This window comes from Nerophis ophidion, linkage group LG08, assembly GCF_033978795.1.
Source record: "Nerophis ophidion isolate RoL-2023_Sa linkage group LG08, RoL_Noph_v1.0, whole genome shotgun sequence".
Lineage (NCBI taxonomy): Eukaryota > Metazoa > Chordata > Actinopteri > Syngnathiformes > Syngnathidae > Nerophis > Nerophis ophidion.
The window spans coordinates 20375829-20399802 of NC_084618.1; the positions used below are offsets into that span (position 1 = coordinate 20375829).

General features: G+C 40.9%; 1 protein-coding gene across 1 annotated transcript in view; it reads right to left on the minus strand.

The window, feature by feature from the left end:
- The window catches only part of LOC133557502 (allograft inflammatory factor 1-like), a 59517-nt gene that overhangs the window by 5816 nt on the left and 29727 nt on the right, over nt 1–23974 (minus strand). The window contains exons 4-5 of the mRNA XM_061907980.1: nt 17963–18004; nt 13161–13326 (exon numbers count right to left, since the gene is read on the minus strand). Coding sequence (XP_061763964.1) covers nt 13161–13326; nt 17963–18004 — 208 coding nt within the window. The remainder of the gene's footprint in view (nt 1–13160; nt 13327–17962; nt 18005–23974) is intronic.

Below are 23974 nucleotides of genomic sequence, written 5' to 3' on the forward strand. Positions count from 1 at the left end.
ATGGGCATTTTATTTGAACTAAGCAAAATTATCTGCCAATAAAAGTGGGAGATATTAAAAGCCACAAAATACAATGGGTTCATCAGAACCCCAAACGTTGGCTGAGTAACAACAAAATGAACGTCACACAAGGGTTAAGAAAAGTGTTAGAGAACGCGTGTCCAAAGTTCAATCTTCGGCCCACGGCTAAATTTCAACTTCTGTCTCTTCCCCGGATCAAACGTAAACCACAATGGGACCGTCTTGTGATGCACAGCCCGAGTACAAACGCTGCAAGCCGCATTAGGGCAGGGGGGTGACACACACACACACACACACACACACACACACACACACACACACACACACACACACACACACACACACACACACACACGAGTCTGTCTGTGTCGTGATGAGGGAGGGCTGCTGCCTCAGGGGGTACAGGGAAGCGGTTATGGCCAGAAAATGATCTGTCTAAGCAGCCAGTGGAAGCAAAAGAATGATTGTGCGGTGCAGGAGCTATTTGGAGCAATTTCCTTTTTTGGAATTTTTGCTCGAGGGGGAAAAACCCAGATAGAGTGACGATCCAGACGATGAAAGGCGCACTAAACAGTTGGTTCTGCGCACTAATAGTATTTCCTGCCCTCTCACACATATATTTATATATATATTAGATATGCGCGGATAGGCAATTATATCATCCGCAACCGCATCACCAAAGTCGTCGTCCACCCGAAACGAACATTTTATCACATGGGTGTCAAACTCTGGCCCGCGTGTAATTTAATTTGGCCCTTGAGGCAATATCAAATTAACATTACAGCTGGCCCGCCGTTATTACACAGCAACGGTGCCGCTGTAACCCCGCAATTTCTCACACTTGCCAATCCTCCAGAAGTTCAGTGCCCCTCCCGAAAATCTCCCGGGGCAAGCATTCTCCCGATTTTCACCCGGACAACAATATTGAGGGCGTGTCTTAAAGGCACTGCCTTTAGCATTCTCTACAACCTGTCGTCACGTCCGCATTTTCTCCATACAAACAGCGTGCGGGCCCACTCGCATAATATATGCGGCTATTACACACACATAAGTGAATCCAAGGCATACTTGGTCAACAGCCATACAGGTCACACTGAGGGTGGCCGTATAAACAACTTTAACACTGCTACAAATATGCGCCACACTGTGAACTCACACCAAACAAGAATGACAAACACATTTTGGGAGAATATCTGAGCTGTAACATAACATAAACACAACAAAACAAATACCCAGAACCCCTTGCAGCACTAACTCTTTCGGGACGCTACAATATATTTTGATATTTACCTCAGATATCTGCAAATAGAAAAGAGGCATTACATTTGTATTGAAATTTGATTTGAAAAGCCATTGATATTTTTAAATTATTATTATAATATTTGAAGCTCTATTTTGCATGTCACAATAAAGTTACTGTATATAAGCCTTGCTTGTTCAATGTTCAATGCAAAACTTGTTTGGGTTCCTATTAAAAGGTTAATTTGTTCAACCTTGGCCCGCGGCTTTGTTCAGTTTTAAATTTTGGCCCACTCTGTATTTGAGTTTGACACCCCTGTTTTATCAGAACCGCAACCGCCCGCCACCCGCTTGTCGAAATACATCAGAGGTCGGCCACCTTTACAACTCAAAATATTATTTTAACCCGTTTCGGAGTGTAGACGACAATGGGAGCCGCAAACGTTCTCGCGAATATCCAATGATGTTCATCCTGATGACAAGAATAAAAGGCGTGCTTTGAAGCCATTGACTTTGACACCTTCAACAGCATGTACAAACCGATTGTTAATCCGGCAACATGTTGTTTGCAGTTCACGCAATCTCACGTGCAAGATTGAAAGGCATACTGGCTGATACAGAGTACAGTGATGGTTGTGATGTAAACAACTTTAACACTTTAACATGTGCCACACTGTGAAGCCACACCACACAAGAATGACAAACACATTTCGGGAGAACATCCTCACAGTTGCTGCTAGCGGGGTGTATAAAATAGTCCGGAAGTGTCAAGGATGCAAAGGATTCTGGGTATTTGTTGTGTTGCGTTTGTGTTGTGTTACTGTGAGCCGAAATGTGTTTGTCATTCTTGTGTGGTGTGGCTTCACAGCGTGGCGCATATTACTAAGAGTGTTAAAATTGTTTATATAACAACCATTAGTGTACCCTGTGTCACCCAGCGATGAAAAGAGACGACTTTTAGCCGTGAGTGGTGCTGGGCTAATATGTCCGCAACAACCCGAGACGTCACAAACACGCGTCATCATTACGCGACGTTTTCAACAAGAAACTCCGCGGGAAATCTAAAATTGCAATTTGGTAAACTAAATTGGCCGTATTGGCATGTCTTTGGGGGGGGGGTTTGCTGCTATCGGGGTGTATACAATAGTCTGGAGGTGTCAGGGACGCAAAGGATTCTGGGTATTTGTTGTGTTGCATTTGTGTTGTGTTACTGTGAGGATGTTCTCCCGAAATGTGTTTGTCATTCTTGTGTGGTGTGGCTTCACAGCGTGGCGCATATTACTAAGAGTGTTAAAATTGTTTATATCACAACCATTAGTGTACTGTGTGTCACCCAGTATGCCTTGCAGTCGTGTGCGTGTTGCCGCGGAAGTCACACACAACATGTTGCTGGACTGACAAGCAGATCGTAAATGTTGTAGAAGGCGGCAAAGACAATGGCTTCATAGCACGCCCTAATACTTATTATCTGGGTGACTGCCGACATCGTCTGTGTTTCGGTGCTAAAGGCAGCTGCAATCCACCGCTTTCCACCAACAGCATTCTTCTTTGACGTCTCCATTATTAATTGAAGAAATTGCAAAACATTCAGCAACACAGATTTCCAAATTACTGTGTAATTATACGATGGAAAGAGACGACTTTTAACCGTGTGTGGTGCTGGGCTAATATGTCCGCTACAACCCGAGACGTCTAAAACACGCGTCATCATTCCGCGACGATTTCAACAAGAAACTCCGCGGGAAATTTAAAATTGCAATTTAGTACCTGAAAGTCGGATGGCTGCGGTGAACGCCAGTGTCTCAGAGAGAAGCCAATGGAGGAGCCAAGATCACAGCTGCCTTTTTGACTACAGGATGAGGTCGCATAATCCACTCAAGTCTCCGGTAAGTGCCAACTTAATATCGCAATTTTCCCATCCAAAAACTTGCTGGTTGACGTAGAGAAAAATGTTCGCTTGACCGCTCTGTGTTAAAGCTTCACAACAAACAAAGAAACACCGGCTGTGTTTCGATGCTAAAGGCAGCTGCAATCCACCACTTTCCACCAACAACATTCTTCTATGATGTCTCCATTATTAATTGAACAAATTGCAAAACATTCAGCAACACAGAAGTCCAAAATACTGTGTAATTATGCGATGAAAAGAAACGACTTTTAGCCATAAGTGGTGCTGAGCTAATATGTCCGCTACAACCCGAGACGTCACAAACACGTGTCATCATTCCGCAACGTTTTCAACAAGAAGCTCCGCGGGAATTTTAAAATTGCAATTAAGTACCTGAAAGTCGGAGGGCTGCAGGGAACGCCAGTGTTTCTAAGAGAAGCCAATGGAGGAGCCAAGATCACAGCTGCCTTTTTGATTACAGGATGAGGTCGCATAATCCACTCAAGTCTCCGGTAAGAGCCGACTTAATATCCCAATTTTCCCATCCAAAAACTTGCTGGTTGACGTAGAGAAACATGTTCGCTTGACTACTCTGTGTTAAAGAAACACCGGCTGTGTTTCGGTGCTAAAGGCAGCTGCAATCCACCGCTTTCCACCAACAACATTCTTCTTTGACGTCTCCATTATTAATTGAACAAATTGCAAAACATTCAGCAACACAGAAGTCCAAAATACTGTGTAATTATGCGATGAAAAGAAACGACTTTTAGCCATAAGTGGTGCTGAGCTAATATGTCCGCTACAACCCGAGACGTCACAAACACGTGTCATCATTCCGCGACGTTTTCAACAAGAAACTCCGCGGGAAATTTAAAATTGCAATTTAGTACCTGAAAGTCGGATGGCTGCGGGGAACGCCAGTGTCTCTAAGAGAAGCCAATGGAGGAGCCAAGATCACAGCTGCCTTTTTGACTACAGGATGAGGTCGCATAATCCACTCAAGTCTCCGGTAAGAGCCGACTTAATATCACAATTTTCCCATCCAAAAACTTGTTGATTGACGTAGAGAAACATGTTCGCTTGACCGCTCTGTGTTAAAGCTTCACAACAAACAAAGAAACACCGGATGTGTTTCGATGCTAAAGGCAGCTGCAATCCACCGCTTTCCACCAACAGCATTCTTCTTTGACGTCTCCATTATTAATTGAACACATTGCAAAAGATTCAGCAACACAGATATCAATTACTGTGTAATTATGCGATGAAAAGAGACGACTTTTAGCCGTGAGTAGTGCTGGGCTAATATGTCCGCTACAACCCGAGACGTCACAAACACGCGACATCATTCCGCAACGTTTTCAACATGAAACTCCGCAGGAAATTTTAAATTGCAATTTAGTGAACTAAACCGGCCGTATTGGCATGTGTTGCAACGTTAATATTTCATCATTGATATATAAACTATCAGACTGCGTGGTTGGTAGTTGTGGCTTTCAGTAGGCCTTTGATAAAAAAAAAAAAACTTTACTATGGTCTTACCTTTACTTATAAATGAAGTCCAGGCGCAGCTCCTTCTGATCAAAAGCATCGATAACTTGTTTATAGAAGTTGTCCTTATCTTTCTTCAGTTTTAAAAGTCTCTCTGTCTCCATGGAGATCTTCCTTTATTACCTCCTGCTTCGATTGAAAGTCCAGTTTAGAAAACTGTTTTATTTCAATAAACACACGCTGCTCATCAGTGTTAATTTTGTTGACGAAAAATTTTCGTCATAGTTATCGTCGACGACCTTTTTTTTCTTACTAAAACGAGACAATAACTAAATTAAAAATAATTTACATGGACTAAAACGTTTTTATTCGTCAACGAATAAAAACGAGACGAAAATATCTGCCAGAGACGAGATCCAATCGGAACTCATTTCGTTAGGAAGAGGCGGGAGGAGTCGGGAAAAGAACCAATCAGAGCGACGTGGTAAGGAAGATACGTGAACGTAGTTTGCGTTCGAGACTGCCCCGAGAATGCGCTGCAAAAGACAACATATCAACGCCGGGGAGGAAGAGGAGAGAGGACATATGGGGAAATTTTATATTTGACGTCAAAGATAACCAGACGCAGTGTAAGATTTGCAGCGCCAGGATTACGGGGAAAAACACAACAAACTTGAAGCGACATTTACAGTCCAATCACCCCGAAATCCACACACAGGTAAGCATTTTCCACAACATACAACTCACTCGACGTTATCCCGTTTATTACACGGCTTACTCGTGAAATACTAAATTTGAGACATGATTTTCATCAAAATACGACTTGTATCGGTGATTTTTCCGCTGTTTTGCTTTGACTTTCAGTAATTGAAGGGAAAGTTTACATATTACCCTTTAGTCCACTAAATCTACTGCAGTTTTCGTCGACTATAATCTTATGATATTTCGTCAACTAAAACTAGACTAAAACTGAAACAATTTAAATGACTAAATTATGACTAAAACTAAATTACATTTTAGTCGAAAGACTGACTAAAACTAAATCAAATTTTGCTGTCAAAATTAACACTGCTGCTCACTCTTGCTGATCGCTTTCGTGCAAAAGGATTCCCAAACAAGTACTGAGTGCATTAATTGACATTTTATTTTGTTTTGCTGTTACAAATCTTTTTTTTTTTACTTGGTCTGAGGAAATGTTCAAATTTTTTGAGATAGGATTTTTGAGTTTTCTTAAGCTGTATGCCATAATCAGCAATATTACAATAATAAAAGGATTGCAATATTTCAGTTGAAATGTATCATTGTCATGTTTTTAGTTGCATTACAGAAAATAAAGGACTTAATGTGAATTGTGAATTATATTTTATATAGCGCTTTTCTCTAGTGACTCAAAGCGCTTTACATAGTGAAACCCAATATCTAAGTTACATTTAAACCAGTGTGGGTGGCACTGGGAGCAGGTGGGTAAAGTGTCTTGCCCAAAGACACAACGGCAGTGACTAGGATGGCGGAAGCGGGAATCGAACCTGCAACCCTCAAGTTGCTGGACACGGCCACTCTACCAACCAAGCTATACCGACTTTATCACAATATTCTAATTTTCTGAGAGAGTCCTGTATATCTGCGGCTTATAGTCCGGTGCGGATAATACATGGAAACTATATTTTTTCTTCTAAAATTTTGTGGGTGCGTCTGATATACTCTATAGTCCGGAAAATACGGTAACACAACAATTCGGAGAATGCGGCAGAAATAAATCCTTTAAAGGGGAACATTACCAGCAGACCTATGTAAGCGTCAATATATACCGTGATGGTGCAGAAAAAATACCATCTATTTTTCTAACCGATTTCCGAACTCTAAATGGGTGAATTTTGGCGAATTAAACGCCTTTCTGTTTATCGCGCTGGAGGCGATGACGTCAGAATGTGACGTCGCCGAGGTAACACACCCGCCATTTTAATTTTCAACACATTACAAACACCGGGTCTCAGCTCTGTTATTTTCCGTTTTTTGACTATTTTTTGGAACCTTGGAGACATCATGCCTCGACGGTGTGTTGTCGGAGGGTGTAACAACACTAACGGGGAAGGGATTCAAGTTGCACCACTGGCCCGCAGATGCGAAAATGTCTGCCGCCAGACCCCCATTGAATGTGCCAGAGTGTCTCCACATTTTACCGGCGATGCTAAGGCAGACATGGCACAGAGATGTATGGATAACCTGCAGATGCATTTGCAACGATAGTCAACGAAATCACAAAGGGGAGTTTTTTTGATGTAGACTGCCAGCTAATCGATGCTAACATGCTATTTACCGGAGGTGCTATGGCAGACATGGTACAGAGATGTATGGATAACCTGTAGATGCATTTGCAACTATATCACGTTTCCTTCCACCCACATTTAATGCTAAAAAAACACTTACCAATCGACGGATTTAAGTTGCTCCAGTGTCACAAGATGCGAAAGTCCTGATCGTTTGGTCCGCACATTTTACCGGCGATGCTAACGCAGCTATTCGGCCATGCTATGGCTATGAATAGCGTCAATAGCTATTCGCTCAATAGCTTCAGTTTCTTCTTCAATATGTTCATACTCCAACCATCTGTTTCAATACATGCATAATCTGTTGAATCGCTTAAGTCGCTGAAATCCGAGTTTGAATCCGAGCTAATGTCACTATATCTTGCTGTGGTATTCACATTGGCAGCACTGTGTGATGTCACAGGGAAATGGCCAGTGTCTTCGCAGAGAGCGAAAATAAGGCACTTTAAAGCTTTATTAAGGGATATTCTGAGACCGGTAAAATTTTGAAAAAAAATTCAAAAAATACAACAAGCCACTGGGAACTGATTTTTATCTTTTAACCCTTTTGAAATTGTGATAATCGTCCCGTTTAAAAAAATGTTGATGATTAATTTCCATTGGAGTCGGCTTTTCAAAAAGGATTAAAAAAAATCCTAGACTACTCTGTTATTCACAGATTGTGAACTAGGTTTTCTAAAAAAAAAAAAAGTTGAGAATTTTTCTGTGCTTGGTGCATTTAGGATCAAGAGATTTGCCGACGAAGCTTAGCCCGGCAGAGCTGACATGCATCTGGACTCTGAGGCAGGCCGATTTAAAAAAGGATCATCCCCGATAACCGCCCCGGGACGCCTTTTTTCCCCAGGGATACGGGGTCCACCCCGTCAAGGAATGGCGAGTTTTGGTGTGACGTTTAGTGGAAGTGTCGGTTATTATCGGCAATGAGCCAATCACGTGAGCTAATAATAAACATGGCTCAACTGCGGAGGGGTTTTGTTGCCGTGGAGATTAGTCACTAAGGCGGCACGCATGCGGTGACATCAGCGCTAAATCACCACGGACGGAGGGCCAGAAATGGCTGACACAGCACGGCGAGCAGATGGGTGTGGAATAGGGATTGGTACGGTTCACACTTGAACCGATACAGTACCAATTCTCTGTGTCTGGGCATCGATACCGGTACTTTTGTGTGTGTTGATAAATATTAATTGGCTTAGATCAGGTGTCGGGAACCTTTTTGGCTGAAAAAGCCAAGAATCCAAATATTTTAAAATGTATTTCCGTAAGAGCCATGTCATATTTTTTTCAAACACTGAACACAACTAAACGTGAGCATTTTTAAGTAAGACCAACTGTTACGGCTACTCTGTTGTTCCAAAAAGGTTTCGAAAAAAAAAAAAAAAATAAAGATAGCAGAGTAACCTTGAGGAGGTTTTATGACGCACTAAATTCCTAATAAGCACTCGCAGAGATACTTCCAGATTCAAAATGTTAATTTATTTTCACAAACAAAAAATATTCACCGTGGTTGACTTTCTATATAATACAAATACACTTATTTAGTGCGTCATAAAACCTCCTCCTCAAGGCTACTCTGCAATCTTTATTTTTTTCGAAACCTTTTTGGAACGACAGAGTAGCCGTAACAAAGTAAACAAATAATATCACTCCTCACTCCTTCAATATGTCAGACGGACAAAGGCAGCGCCCAGCTGTGCTGTCCTCCTAATTATAGGAGGAGGAAGTTGCCCACCAGGAGGAGCGTGAGCAGCTGAAAACAATCAATCAATCATAATTCATCTAAAACATCCAATAAATAATCAACATCTTCATTGGCATTATTGAATTAGATTGTCAAAACAATAAATAAATAAATAATATAAATAGGCTCCGACACCAACATTTCTAGAGTATAATAGGTCTCCTATTCTTTGTAATAACATTGGTATTCTGAAGCTAACTGTGGAGGGGGCGTGGCCTGCAGCGAAGCGGGGTGTTGCCAGGATCGGCCTCGAAATCAGCGACTGGTGCGTAGATGGCCCACCTGGGCCTTTTTATCTCATCACCTGTCGCTCTGTTATAAGCAGCAGCCAGGAGGAGAGACGGGGTTGGGGCTGGAGCCAGAGCGCGAGCAAGACAATTGCTGGAAAGCAACTGAGAGACTTATTGAAAAATAAAACAATATTGTAACCCTGAAACAGGCTCTCATGTCGGTGCTTGGTGGTCTGAAGAACCCCCAGGAGGGCAAGACCTAATCTAACCAATAATAAATAAATCCCTTGTTACACTTAATGCAACTTCTTGAACAAGTGCGGCAAAAAAAAAGAATGAATGGATTCAAATGCATGAGTATGTTTTGAACGTTATTTTTAACACTTTGATTACAAGTGGAATTATTCATTACTTATCGTGCTAAGCAGTGTCATATCAGATTTATCCGAGAGCCAGATGAAGTCATCAAAAGAGCCACAGGTTCCCTACCCCTGGCTTGGATAATAAAATATCTGCTAAAAACTGCTGTCCAGTTGTTGAATCTTGTTTTATGATAACATTTCTGAGTCGTATTTGCGAGTATGACATGAAGTTGCAAGTCCAAAACGTTAAAGAACCTCCAGGTTCTGAAACTTCTTCTTCCCTCGGGCCGTAAGACTCTTGAACGCATCATAATAATCCCCTCAATTCCCCCCCAAAATGGATTAACTCGCTGGAATATAAAGACAATATAACATAGATCCAACACACCACCTTAACTAACACATTTTCTGGGGGGAAACACTCTATACATGTATCTTATTTTTCTTTATACCGTATTTCCTTGAATAGCCGCCGGGCATGTAATATGCGCATACTTACTTTTACCGCCGGGTCGTCATTTTCAAAATGGCGGAGGAGTTTTATTTTGCCTTACTATGTGTAAACCAGGTGTCTTGTTCCACACTGATGGTTGTGATATAAAACAACTTTAACACTCTTACTAATATGTGCCACACTCCGTGAACCCACACCAAACACATTTCGGGAGAACATCGGCTCTGTAACACATTATAAACGCAACATAAGAATTACCCACAATGCCATGCATCCATGACTTTTGGGGCGCGTGTATAATATAGCCAAGAGTCATGGATGGATGGCATTGTGGGTAATTCTTATGTTGCGTTTATAATGTGTTACAGAGCCGATGTTCTCCAGAAATGTGTTTGGTGTGGGTTCACAGAGTGTGCCGCATATTAGTAAGCATGTTAAAGTTGTTTTATATTACAACCATCAGTGTAAAAGGTATGGATGTTGACCAAGTATGCGTTGCAATCTAGTATGACAAACAGCGAAATGCATGCGTCCGGTTGGCACGCAGATAGCGTTGTGTAAAGGCGGTCGCGATGACATGTTATAGAGCAGTGGTCCCCAACCACCGGGCCGCGGAATAATTTTTTATTAATTTTTTCTTTCTTTTTAATCACACTCAATTTTTTACTGCATGCCATTGGTAAGCGCAGGGGTGAGAAGAGGATTTAAAATTATTAGCGCATGCTTACTTTTACCGCATGCCTTGAATAAGCGCAGGAGTGAGAAGAGGTTTTAAATTAATTAGCGCCCTGGCGGCTATTCAAGGAAATACGCTATGTCTTACTTGTATTATATCCTCTATCTCTACTCATGGTTCTTACTATTTTAAATGGTTTATTACTTTTAAACTTCCAGCGTTCTTCAGCGGGAGCCATCTGCCTAAGGAGTTATCGGCCGTGCTTGTGGGCGCTCTTTGGGTCAGAGTCCTGGTGGCCATGGTCTGATGATCCTGGTGCAGATGACTCCTGTGATAAGTGTTTACTCACATGTCTCCTCTTTACTCAGCCATGCATTCTTTTGTTCATAATTGTATGTGTTGGAATAATTGTATCCAAGTTATCACAAAACTTTGTGTTACATTGAGTTCAGCTCGCTCTGCGAGAGGACAAAAGCTGTCTTTGATCCTACCAAACAAAAGGCTTGTAAAACTCCACTGTGTAGGAATGGAAGCGACATGAAGGCGTCGGTTTTTTTGATGTATTGTTATCCGCAGGAAGATTTCGTCTTGACCCGAATTCTACAAAGCGGAGAGGAAGCAGGGCCTGACTCCCATTTAGGCTCCTTTTCTTTGAACTTTTTTGTGATAAGGGCGATGGCTGTTTACAAACAGCTGTTGCCATGTAATCAGGACAAGTCCAAATAAAAGAGGAGGCGTAAAATCTTTCGTCAGAACGTGGTGGAGACTGTACTCCAGTACAGTCCAGATGTTTTCTCCTCAATTGAGCCAAATTTAATTCTGTCTCTGTTTAATTCCTTGCTTCTTCTCTTGTTAAATAGATGTCATCAGTGTTTGAACCTATCTGAGCATATCCTTCATGTAGGAAAACCGCTTTATAAATAAAGCTGGGTTTGATTTGATTTGAATAGCAAAGCCAATCTATAATAGCATCAAGCTAGTGCATTTTTGGAAAAGTGGAACCTTACTTTACTGACATTGAAACATGTTTTTACAAACCTTGTTTCCATGTGAGTTGGTAAATTGTGTTAGATGTAAATATAAACGGAATACAATGATTTTCAAATCATTTTCAACCCATATTCAGTTGAATATGCTACAAAGACAACATATTTGATGTTCAAACTGATAAGCATTTTTTTTTGCAAACAATCATTAGCTTTAGAATTTGATGCCATGCGACACGTGACAAAGAAGTTGGGAAAGGTGGCAATAAATACTGATAAAGTTGAGGAATGCTCATCAAACACTTATTTGGAACATCCCACAGGTGTGCAGGCTAATTGGGAACAGGTGGGTGCCATGATTGGGTATAAAAGCAGCTTCCATGAAATGCTAAGTAATTCACAAACAAGGATGGGGCGAGGGTCACCAATTTGTAAGCAAATTGTGGAACAGTTTTAGAACAACATTTCTCAACGAGCTATTGCAAGGAATTTAGGGATTTTACCATCTACGGTCCGTAAAATCATCAAAAAGTTCAGAGAATCTGGAGAAATCACTGCACGTAAGCGATATTACGGACCTTTGATCCCTCAGGCGGTACTGCATCAAAAACCGACATCAGTGTGTAAAGGATATCGCCACATGGGCTCAGGAACACTTCATAAAACCACTGTCAGTAACTACAGTTGGCCGCTACAACTGTAAGTGCAAGTTAAAACTCTACTATGAAAAGCGAAAACCATTCATCAACAACAGGGGCCGGAGCTCATCTAAGATGGACTGATGCAAAGTGGAAAAGTGTTCTGTGGTCTGACAAGTCCACATTTCAAATTATATTTGGAAACTGTGGAGATGGTGTCCTCAGGAACAAAGAGGAAAATAACCATCCGGATTGTTCTAGGCGCAAAGTTTAAAAGCCAGCATCTGTGATGGTATGGGGGTGGATTAGTGCCCAACGCATGGGTAACTTACACATCTGTAAAGGCACCGTTAATGCTGAAAGGTCCATAAAGGTTTTGGAGCAACATATGTTGTCATCCAAGCAACGTTATCATGGACGCCCCTGCTTATTTCAGCAAAACAATGCCAAGCCACATGTTACAACAGCGTGGCTTTGTAGTTAAAGAGTGCGGGTACTTTCCTGGCCCGCCTGCAGTCCAGACATGTCTTCCATCGAAAATGTGTGGCGCATTATGAACCCTAAAATATGACAGCGGAGACTCCGGACTGTTGAACAACTTAAGCTGTATATAAAGAAAGAATGGAAAATAATTCCACTTTCAAAGCTTCAACAATTAGTTTCCTCAGTTCCCAAACGTTTATTGAGTGTTGTTAAAAGAAAAGGTGATGTAACACAGTGGTGAACATGCCCTTTCCCAACTACTTTGTCACGTGTTGCAGCCATGAAATTCTAAGTTAATTATTATTTGCAAAAAAAAATAAAGTTTATGAGTTTGAACATCAAATAGCTCGTCTTTGTAGTGCATTCAATTGAATATGGGTTGAAAAGGATTGGCAAATCATTGTATTCTGTTTATATTTACATCTAACACAATTTCCCAACTCAAACGGGGTTTGTAGTTAGCCAAGTGCAAAGAGCCAGACAAAACGGGCGTGACCTCACACGCAATTCAAGTACAGTAACATGGCACCGTCGGATTTTACATGAATCGGGATTCGGTCAGTGCCAAAAATGTACCGGATTGGGTCCCCATCCCAAAGTGTGCGCGTTGCTAAGAGTTTCACTCACAGTTTGAGCACAGCCGAGCGCTTGCCCAGCATCATCTTGACAAAGTCCCTGTAGTCGATGGTGTTGCTGCTGGTGCCGCCCGTCACCTCCATGATCATCTTCTTCAGCTCCAAGTGGGTCTTGGGGACGCCCAGCTTCTCCATCATGCGCTTCAAGCCCATCAAATCTTAGACAAAGAGAAGTCAGACACTCGGGAACGGTCGCATGCATAAGATCGATTGTGGAACCGATTACATGATGATATCACGGGACAAAAAGTGTACAGTCTAAGACAATGTCAACATTTCAACCTCTTAGGGCCCGAGCTGTTTGTTTACATACTTTTTGTTATTTCTCTTTGCTATTTGGGCTTATTGGACCCTAATTAGAATAAAAACTAAGAATCATCTTCTGATATGATGCACTTAGTCCATAAGTACACAAACGTGTACTTCATGTTTAGTGACATGCTAATTCTTATTTTTACACTTTTTTTCCCCAAATTCCATTGTATTTTTTACTCTTCTTATACCACCGATGGCAGTATAAGTGTCCACATAAGTGGCCATCAGACCCCAATTCAGTAGTGTACACAATTTTGGAAATAAGAGCTAAAAAGGTGCTGTCCACGCATGTGGCCACTAAGCCTTTAGTTAAAGTGGGGGTTCTGAAAAGGTGCCACTAGTGCGGGGGTCCGCAACCCGCGGCTCTAGAGCATGCATAAGATCGATTGTGGAACCGATTACATGATGACGTCAAGAGACAAAAACGTGTACAGTCTCAGATACTGTCAACGTCTTAACCTCTTAAGGCCCGAGCTGTTTGTTTACATACTTTATTTATTTATCTTTGCTATTTGGGCTTATTGGACCCTAATTAGAATAAAAACTAAGAATAATCTTTTGATATGATGTACTTAGGCCATAAGTACACAAATGTGTACTTCATGTTTAGTGACATGTTAATTCTTATTTATACACTTTTTTTTTTTCTAAATTCCATTGTGTTTTTTACTCTTCTAACACCACCAGATGGCAGTATAAGTGTCCACATGAGTGGCCATAAGACCCCGATTCAGTAGTGTACACAATTTTGGAAGTAAGAGCTAAAAAGGTGCTCTCCACGCATGTGGCCACTAAGCCTTTAGTTAAAGCGGGGGTTCTGAAACGGTGCCACTAGGGCAGGGGTCCGCAACCCGCGGCTCTTTAGCGCCGCCCTAGTGGCTCTCTGGAGTTTTTTCAAAAATGTATGAAAAATGGAAAAATATGAGGAAAATAATTATTTTTTGTTTTAATATAGTTTCTGTAGGAGGACAAACATTACACAAACCTCCCTAATTGTCATAAAGCACACTATTTACATTAAACATTCTTCACTGATTTGAGTATTTGGCGAGCGCTGTTTTGTCCTACTAATTTTGGCGGTCCTTGAACTCACCGTAGTTCGTTTACATGTATAACTTTCTCCGTCTTTCTAGGACGTTGTTTTATGCCACTTCTTTTTCTGTCTCATTTTGTCCACCAAACTTTTAAGCTTGCGCATGAATGCACAAAGGTGAGTTTTGTTGATGTTATTGACTTGTGTGGAGTGATAATCAGACATATTTGGTCACTGCATGACTGCAAGCTAATCGATGCTAACATGCTATTTGGGCTAGCTATATGTACACATTGCATCATTATGCCTCATTTGTAGCTATGTTTGAGCTCATTTGGTTTCTCTTAAGTCCTCTTAATTCAATTTATATCTCATGACACACCATCTGTATGTAATATGGCTTTTAATTTTTTGCGGCTCCAGACCTATTTGTTTTTGTATTTTTGGTCCAATTTCACAAGCTCCGTCTAGTGTGGGGGGTCAGCAACCCGCGGCTCTTTAGTGCCACCCTAGTGGCACAATGGAACATTTTTAAAAATGGATTAAAAATGGAAATAGATGGGGAAAAAATATATATTTTTTGTTTTAGTATGTTTATTTTTTTAGAACAAACATGACAAAAACCTTCCCAATTGTTAGAAAGCCCACTGTTTAATACGTTTTTGTGTTTGCTTCACTGGTGAGACATTGTTTTGTCCTACTAATTTCGGCTGTTCTTGAACTCACCATAGTGTGGACTGTGACTGACGTAACAGTTTGTTTACATGTAAAATCTTCCACTCCTTATTTGTCTCATTTTGTCCACCAAACGTTTTATACTGTGCGGGAATGCACAATGGTGCTCTTTGTTGTTGTTATTGACTTGTTGGAGAGCTAATCAGGCATATTTGGAGACATTGTTTTGTCCTACTATTTTCGGCTGTTCTTGAACTCACCATAGTGTGGACTGTGACTGACTTAACAGTTTGTTTACATGTAAAATCTACCACCCCTTATTTGTCTCATTTTGTCCACCAAACGTTTTATACTGTGCGGGAATGCACAAAGGTGCCCTTTGTTAATGTTATTGACTTGTTGGAGAGCTAATCAGGCATATTTGGTCGGGCACGACTGCAAGCTAATCGATGCTACCATGCTATTTAAGCTAGCTGTATATACATATTGCATCATTATGCCTCATTTGTAGGTATATTTGAGCTCATGTAATATCCTTTACTTTTATTCTATTTGTATATATTTTAATTTTGCATGTCTCATGAGACATGATCCGTACGTAATATTGGCTGTATTCCTGATAGTCATTTGTGTGCCATGTTGTTCCAGACCACAGCAAACATTACCTAGCTTGCCCAAAGATTGTAATAAATCTATTAAAAGAAGACGGCCTGCCATTTTCCTTTAACTTGGCCAATAAAAGCCAGTCATTTCCAGGAGTTATCTCACCTTCTGAGTAGCCTCTGATTATTAATGGTTTCTAATTAGAGATGTCCGATAATATCGGCCGAGAAATCCTTTAAAATGTAACATCGGAAAATATCAGTATCGGTTTCAAAAAGTAAAATGTATGCCTTTTTAAAACGCCGCTGTACGGAGTGGTACATGGACGTAGGGAGAAGTACAGAGCAGTTGCGTCTCCCAGTCATACTTGCCAACCCTCCCAATTTTCCCGGGAGACTCCCGGATTTCAGTGCCCCTCCCGAAAATCTCCCGAGGCAACCATTCTCCCGATTTTCTCCCGATTTCCACCTAGACAACAATATAAGGGGCGTGCCGGCCTAATCACATATCATCTACGGCTTTTTAACACACAAAAGTAAATGCAAGGCATGCTTGGCCATACAGGTCATACTGAGGGTGGCCGTATAAACAACTTTAACAATGTTAGAAATATGCACCACACTGTGAACCCACACCAAACAAGAACGACAAACACATTTTGGGAGAACATACGCACCGTAACACAACAGAACAAATATCCAGAACACCTTGCAGCACTAACTCTTCCGGGATGCTACTATATAAACCCCCGCTCCCCACAACCCGCCCACCTCAACCTCTTCATGCTCTCTCAGGGAGAGCATGTCCCAAATTCCAGGCTGCTGTTTTGAGGAATGTTAAAAAAATAATAATGCACTTTGTGACTTCAATAATAAATATGGCAGTGTCATGTTGGCATTTTTTACTTCCATAACTTGAGTTGATTTATTTTTTAAAACCTTGTTACATTTTTAATGCATCCAGCATGGGATCACAACAAAATCAGGCATAATAATGTGTTAATTCCACGACTAGGTTGATATCGGAATCGGTAATTAAGAGTTGGACAATATTGGAATATCGGCAAAAAAGCCATTATCGGACATCTCCATTTCTAAAGTTGTAAAAATGTGTAGAATAAATATTAAATTTCAACATTTCTGTCAACAGAAACAAAGATTTGCTTCAGCCTGCGACACAGTCATTTTGATAATAGGCTACTATAGCTAATATAGACACTTACATGGGTTGCCTTCATTATAAGACTTATACGGCTTTTAATTTTTTGCGGCTGCAGACAGATATGTTTTTTGCCAAAGAACCACTTGATTAAATTAGTGTTTTATTTCCCTATATTAAAACAGTGTTAATGTTCAAACTGTGTGTAATTCTATAGTGGCCGAAAATATTAAATATACTCGTTAAATAAAACCTTGTTTTTAATTAATATTTAGGCCTACTACGCTACTGTATTTTAATTTTGATTATTTTGTTGGTATGCGGAGAGCCAAGTTTTTTCCTGACGTGGTACTTGCTGATTTTGATGAAGTCGACATTGAGTTTCAAACTTTTTTCCCCTAAGTCTCAGGGGCACCATTCCATTATTTGGGCGCCTAAACAGGTGGGTACACGGTCATCCTTCACGACGTCACACTTTGAAATTTGCAGATTCAGTTTTGCAAATTGTGTATATTAAATTAAGGTTTTATGACGGATAAAATGGCTAAATGGACTAAGCAAATCATTACTACTGCAGTATTTATTGGCCACTAGATTAGACTAAACCAATCAAAGCATGCTGTTCAGTATCGCAGGCACTGATTGGCTCAGCCTCAGGCAGCATTACTATAATGGATTAAACTAGTGTAAAGGTGGATAGTGCGTGTGTCTCACAATAAAAAAGGTCCCAGGTTTGATGCCTAGGAAACGACTGCAACTATAAAGTGTTTTTTATTTTGTTTTTGTTTCGGTAATATCACTGCAGAAGATGACTGATGATGGCTAACAATAGATCAGTATTTTTTTTTTTTTACATTAAGAAATACTGTACATAATTCATAAAACAAATATATCAATTGGAATTATTTTGACTTTTTAAGCATGCTCGTAAAGAACGACTACCACTAAACATAATAAACAAAAATATGAGCATGTGTTAGTCGCAGTTTCCTGGCCTTGAGTCGACTCACCTATCTCGCCTTGGTCATTCAGGTCGAATTCAGCATATTTATCTGCAAAAAAAAAAAAAAGATTAGATAAGAAAAAAAATGTCTGCTGAAAGGACACAAGCAGCTGACAGTGACAGGCGAGCTTTTTTCCCCCCCATGTTTAGAAAAAAGGACAGCTGGGGTCAGGTCGGCGTTGATTTTGTCACCACCAGCTTAAAACTTTCGTACACAGCAGTTTGCTTTTCTCGTCGCACAATAAGAAAGCCACAAATATATAGAATACACGTCTGCGGAACACCCCTCGAGTCTGGTCGGATTACACTTTTGGTGTTGCGCAATGTCACAAATGTACAAACCCCCGTTTCCATATGAGTTGGGAAATTGTGTTAGATGTAAATATAAATGGAATACAATGATTTGAAAATCACTTCAACCCATATTCAGTTGAATATGCTACAAAGACAACATATTTGATGTTCAAACTCCTAATAATAATTAACTTAGAATTTCACGGCTGCAAGACGTGCTAAAGTAGATGGGAAAGGGCATGTTCACCACTGTGTTACATCACCTTTTCTTTTAACAGCACTCAAACGTTTGGGAACTGAGGAAACTAATTGTTGAAGCTTTGAAAGTGGAATTCTTTCCCATTCTTGTTTTATGTATTTTACGCTTCATACTGCGCCACACATTTTCCATGGGAGACAGGTCTGGACTGCAGGTGGGCCAAGAAAGTAACTGCACTCTTTTACTACGAAGCCAAGCTTCGTGTTTGGCATTGTCTTGCTGAAATAAGCAGGGGCGTCCATGAAAAAGACGGCGCTTAGATGGCAGCATATGTTGTTCCAAAACCTGTATGTACCTTTCGGCTTTAATGGTTCCTTCACAGATGTGTAAGTTACCCATGCCTTGGGCACTAATGCATCCCCATACCATCACAGATGCTGGCTTTTGAACTTTGCGCCGATAACAGTCTGGCTGGTTCGCTTCCCCTTTGGTCCGGATGAAACGATGTTGAATATTTCCCCAAAAATTTAAAATGTGGACTTGTCAGACCACAGAAAACTTTTCCACTTTGCATCAGTCCATGTTACATGATCTCGGGTCCAGTGAAGCCGGCGGTGTTTCTGGATGTTGCTGATAAATGGCTTTCGCTTTGCATGGTAGAGCTTTAAGTTGCACGTACAGATGTAGCGACAAACTGAATTTAACGACAGTGGTTTTCTGAAGTGGCAGAGGGGTTAGTGTGTCTGCCTCACAATACGAAGGTCCTGCAGTCTTTGGTTCAATCTCAGGCTCGGGATCTTTCTGTGTGGAGTTTGCATGTTCTCCCCGTGAATGCGTGGGTTCCATCCGGCTACTCCGGCTTCCTCCCACTTCCAAAGACATGCACCTGGGGATAGGTTGATTGGCAACACTAAATTGGCCCTAGTGTGTGAATGTTGTCTGTCCATCTGTGTTGGCCCTGCGAGGAGGTGGCGACTTGTCCAGGGTGTACACCACATACCGCCCGATTGTAACTGAGAGAGGCGCCAGCGCCCCCCGCGACCTCAAAAGGGAATAAGTGGTGGAAAATGGATGGATGGATGGGTTTTCTGAAGTGTTCCTGAGCCCATGTGTTGATATCCTTTAGAGATTGATGTCGGGTTTTGATACAGTGCCGTCTAGGGATTGAAGGTCACGGTCATTCAATGTTGGTTTCCGGCCATGCCGCTTACGTGGAGTGATTTTTCCACATTCTCTGAACCTTTTGATGATATTATGGGCCGTAGATGTTGAAATCCCTAAATTTCTTGCAATTGCACTTTGAGAAACGTTGTTGTTAAACTGTTTGACTATTTGCTCACGCAGTTGTGGACAAAGGGGTGTACCTCGCCCCATCCTTTCTTGTGAAAGCTTTTTTGGGAAGCTGTTTTTATACCGGCTTCACGGTGGCAGAGGGGTTAGTGCGTCTGCCTCACAATACGAAGTTCCTGCAGTCCTGGGTTCAAATCCAGGCTCGGGATCTTTCTGTGTGGAGTTTGCATGTTCTCCCCGTGATTGCGTGGGTTCCCTCCGGGTACTCCGGCTTCCTCCCACTTCCAAAGACATGCACCTGGGGATAGGTTGATTGGCAACACTAAAAATTGGCCCTAGTGTGTGAATGTGAGTGTGAATGTTGTCTGTCTATCTGTGTTGGCCCTGCGATGAGGTGGCGACTTGTCCAGGGTGTACCCCGCCTACCGCCCGATTGCAGCTGAGATAGGCGCCAGCGCCCTTCACGACCCCAAAAGGGAATAAGTGGTAGAAAATGGATGGATGGATGGATGTTTTTATACCCAATCATTGCACCCACCTGTTCCCAATTAGCCTGCACACCCGTGGTATATTCCAAATAAGTGTTTGATGAGCATTCCTCAACTTTATCAGTATTTATTGCCACCTTTCCCAACTTCTTTGTCACGTGTTGCTGGCATCAAATTGTAAAGTTAAAGATTATTTGCAAAAAAAAAATGATTATCAGTTTGAACATCAAATATGTTGTCTTTGTAGCATATTCAACAGAATATGGGTTGAAAATGATTTGCAAATCATTGTATTCTGTTTATATTTACATCGAACACAATTTCCCAACTCATATGGAAACAGGGTTTGTAAATAAACCTTGTCACAAAGTCACAAATATATAGAATATACGTCTGTAGAATACCCCACGAGTCTCGTCGGATTACACTTTGGGTGTCGCACAATGGCAGCTGTGTGTGTGTGTGTGTGTTGGCGCTGTGTTAACCGTGTGAACCCGTGGGGAGCGGGACAGGACAATGCCTAGCCTGTTCCCAAACTCGGGGGAGTGGGCCTCCTCGCACGCAAGTGCGCCAGCATGTTGATCATCTGAAGCCACAGAAAACAAGACGGGCCACAAGGAGTCTGTGGCCTCTTTTACGCCGACATTTCAACGCAAACTGAAGTCAATATTCCAACTTCTGGGGAGGGGGGTTAGGTGTAGGGCTGGGCGATATGGCCTTTTTTTTTTTTTTAATATCTCAATATTTTTAGGCCATATCGCGAGACAGGATATATATCTCCATATGTTGCCTTAGCCTCGAATGAACACTTGATGCATATAATCACAGCAGTGTGATGATTCTATGTGTCTACATTTAAACATTCTTCTTCATACTGCATTCATATATGCTACTTTTAAACTTTCACGCAGAGAGGAATTGACATACACCATATTAAGATCTCAAGCCGTGTCACAAACATTCATGTCATTTCCAAAACAGAAAGTGCAAGATTGTCAGAGACATTTTAACCTTCCTCTTGTGTTAGCTTTCTGTTACCATCTATTATGTTAACGGGTCGGATTTGACCCATGTTTTAAATCAGCTGTAAAATACACTAAAAACAATTATCCATCATCCAATTTGTTTCTCATCTCTTGGTTACCTCGTTAGGCTTCCTTATCCTTGAAAATATTGGTTTTAATATTATTGGTTTGGGCCATTGGGCCTTTTTTTGTCAGTATACCCCTCGATTTCAATTTTTAAAAATGGTAAAACGAACCTCAAGAGAATCATATACATAAAAAAAAGGTTGTTGTGTTACCTAACTATTACTAAGGGGCATTATAACACATCTCTTAAATAAATGTGTTTTATTTATTTTTTCATTTTAAGAATTTTAACTATAGTAACATATATGGTGTTACGGGTCAATTTCGACCCATATATATTTACTTCAAGAAAAAGGCTAAAAAGTATTGTTTTCAGCAACAGAAATCCAACATCAAACAAACAACAACCAATCAAGCAAATGAAACCAAGAGAAATAGATTACTAGTTCCAAAACTAATAAAAAAAACAAAATCAGAGTGGCAAAAAGTGACACATTTAGTGTCCGTCTTTTGTTTGTTTTTGTACAGGATAACAAGGTAAAATGAGAATCCACTAAAGCTCACATGCTTGGGAGAGGAGCTGGCTGTCAGTGCGTTCAGTTTTGGCTCTTATCATTGCTTTATCATCTTATTTTTATAACTGGGTCGAAACCGACCCTAACAACACCAAGGGCATAATTTCTACCAGAGCATTTTATAATTTAGTGAAAAAAATTAAAATGTTTTATTTTGTTGACAAAGAGGCTCCTGACAAAGTCAAAAAGCTTTGATGCAAAAAATAAATGTGGTGTTTTTATGCATTTAAAAACTAAAACGGGTCGGTGCCGACCCTAACACAAGACGAAGGTTAAAACAAGCTATGAGTGCACTTTTGTGCATGATGTCACTAAGATGACATATCAAAACGACACTTTTTGTACAGAACGCCACTACAATAGTTTAAAACAGGGGTAGGGAACCTATGGCTCTAGAGCCAGATGTGGCTCTTTTGATGACTGCATCTGGCTCTCGGATAAATCTGAGCTGACACTGCTTAACACGATAAGTAATGACTAATTCCACTTGTAATCAAAATGTTAAAAATGACGTTAAAAATATTAAACATGCTCATGCATTTGAATCCATCCATCCTTTTTTTACTGCACATATTTAAGAAATTGGATGATTTATTTATTATAGTTTTTTTTAGGGCTTGCCCTCCTGGGGGTTCTTCAGGCCACCAAGCACCGACATGAAAGCCTTTTTCAGGGTTACGATATTTTTTTTAATTTTAATAAGTCTCTCAGTTGCTTTCCAGCAATTGTCTTTTTCTCTTTTGTTCTCGCTCGCGCTCTGGCTCCAGCTCTAACCCTGTCTATCCTCCCGGCTGCTGCTTATAACAGAGCGACAGGTGATTAGATAACAAGGCCCAAGTGGGCCATGTACGCACTGTTGCTGATTTCGAGGCCGGTCCTGGCACACCCCGCTTTGCTGCAGGCCCGCAGGCCACGCCCCTCCACAGTTAGCTTCATAATATCATGTTATTACAAAGAATACGAGACCTATTATACTCTAGTAATGTTGTTCTTACTTAAAAATGCACGCATTTAGTTGTGTTCAGTGTTGAAAAGAAAATGATATGGCTCTTACGGAAATACATTTTAAAATATTTGGATTCTCAGCCAAAAAGGTTCCCGACCCCTGGTTTAAAACAAATAAAGTGCACTTTTGTGCGTGATGTCACACAAGATATTTCAATAACTGTCGCTTTCGTCCTCTCCAAGGTTCTTAGTCATCATTGTCACCGACATCCCACTGGGTGTAAGTTTTCCTTGCCCTTATGTGGGCCTACCGAGGATGTCGTAGTGGTTTGTGTTGAGGTTTGTGCAGCCCTTTGAGACACTAGTGATTTATGGCTATATAAGTAAACATTGATTGGTTGATTGAAATAAAAATGAGCTGCATAATAGGAAATCCAATCGCTATGTGGTGGGTTACTGCGGACATTATTAGGGACCGAATGTCCCTTTGGGACAGAGGACCCTATTGTATTTCTAAGGTTTTATTATTATTATACCACAGCCTCCTTGAGCTGTAATTTGACCCCCTTAACATGCTTCAAAACTCACCAAATTTAACACACACATCAGGACTGGCAAAAATTGCCACTTAAAAAAAACAAAAACTCAAAATTGAGCTTTAGCGCCCCCTAGGAAAGAAACACAGACAAAACTGCTGGTGACTTCCGTTAGGAATGTCGTAGAGACATGAAACAAAAACCTCTATGTAGGTCTGACTTAGACATAGATTTCATAAAGTGACAACCTTCAGCAAAAATCAACAGGAAGTTTGCAAAAACCCCTTCAAAACAAAAAGTTCCTAAAAAATTTCATTTTTACCTCTTTGAGCTGTAATTTGACCCCCTAAACATGCTTCAAAACCCACCAAATTTAACACACACATCAGGACTGGCGAAAATTGCCATCTATTAAAAAACAAACAAAACAAAAAAAACCTCAAAATTGCGCTCTAGCGCCCCCTAGGAAAGAAACACAGACAAAACTGCTTGTAACTTCTGTTAGGAGTGTCGTAGAAACATGGAACAAAAACCTCTATGTAGGTCTGATTTAGACCTAGATTTCATAAAGTGACATCCTTCAGCAAAAATCAACACGAAG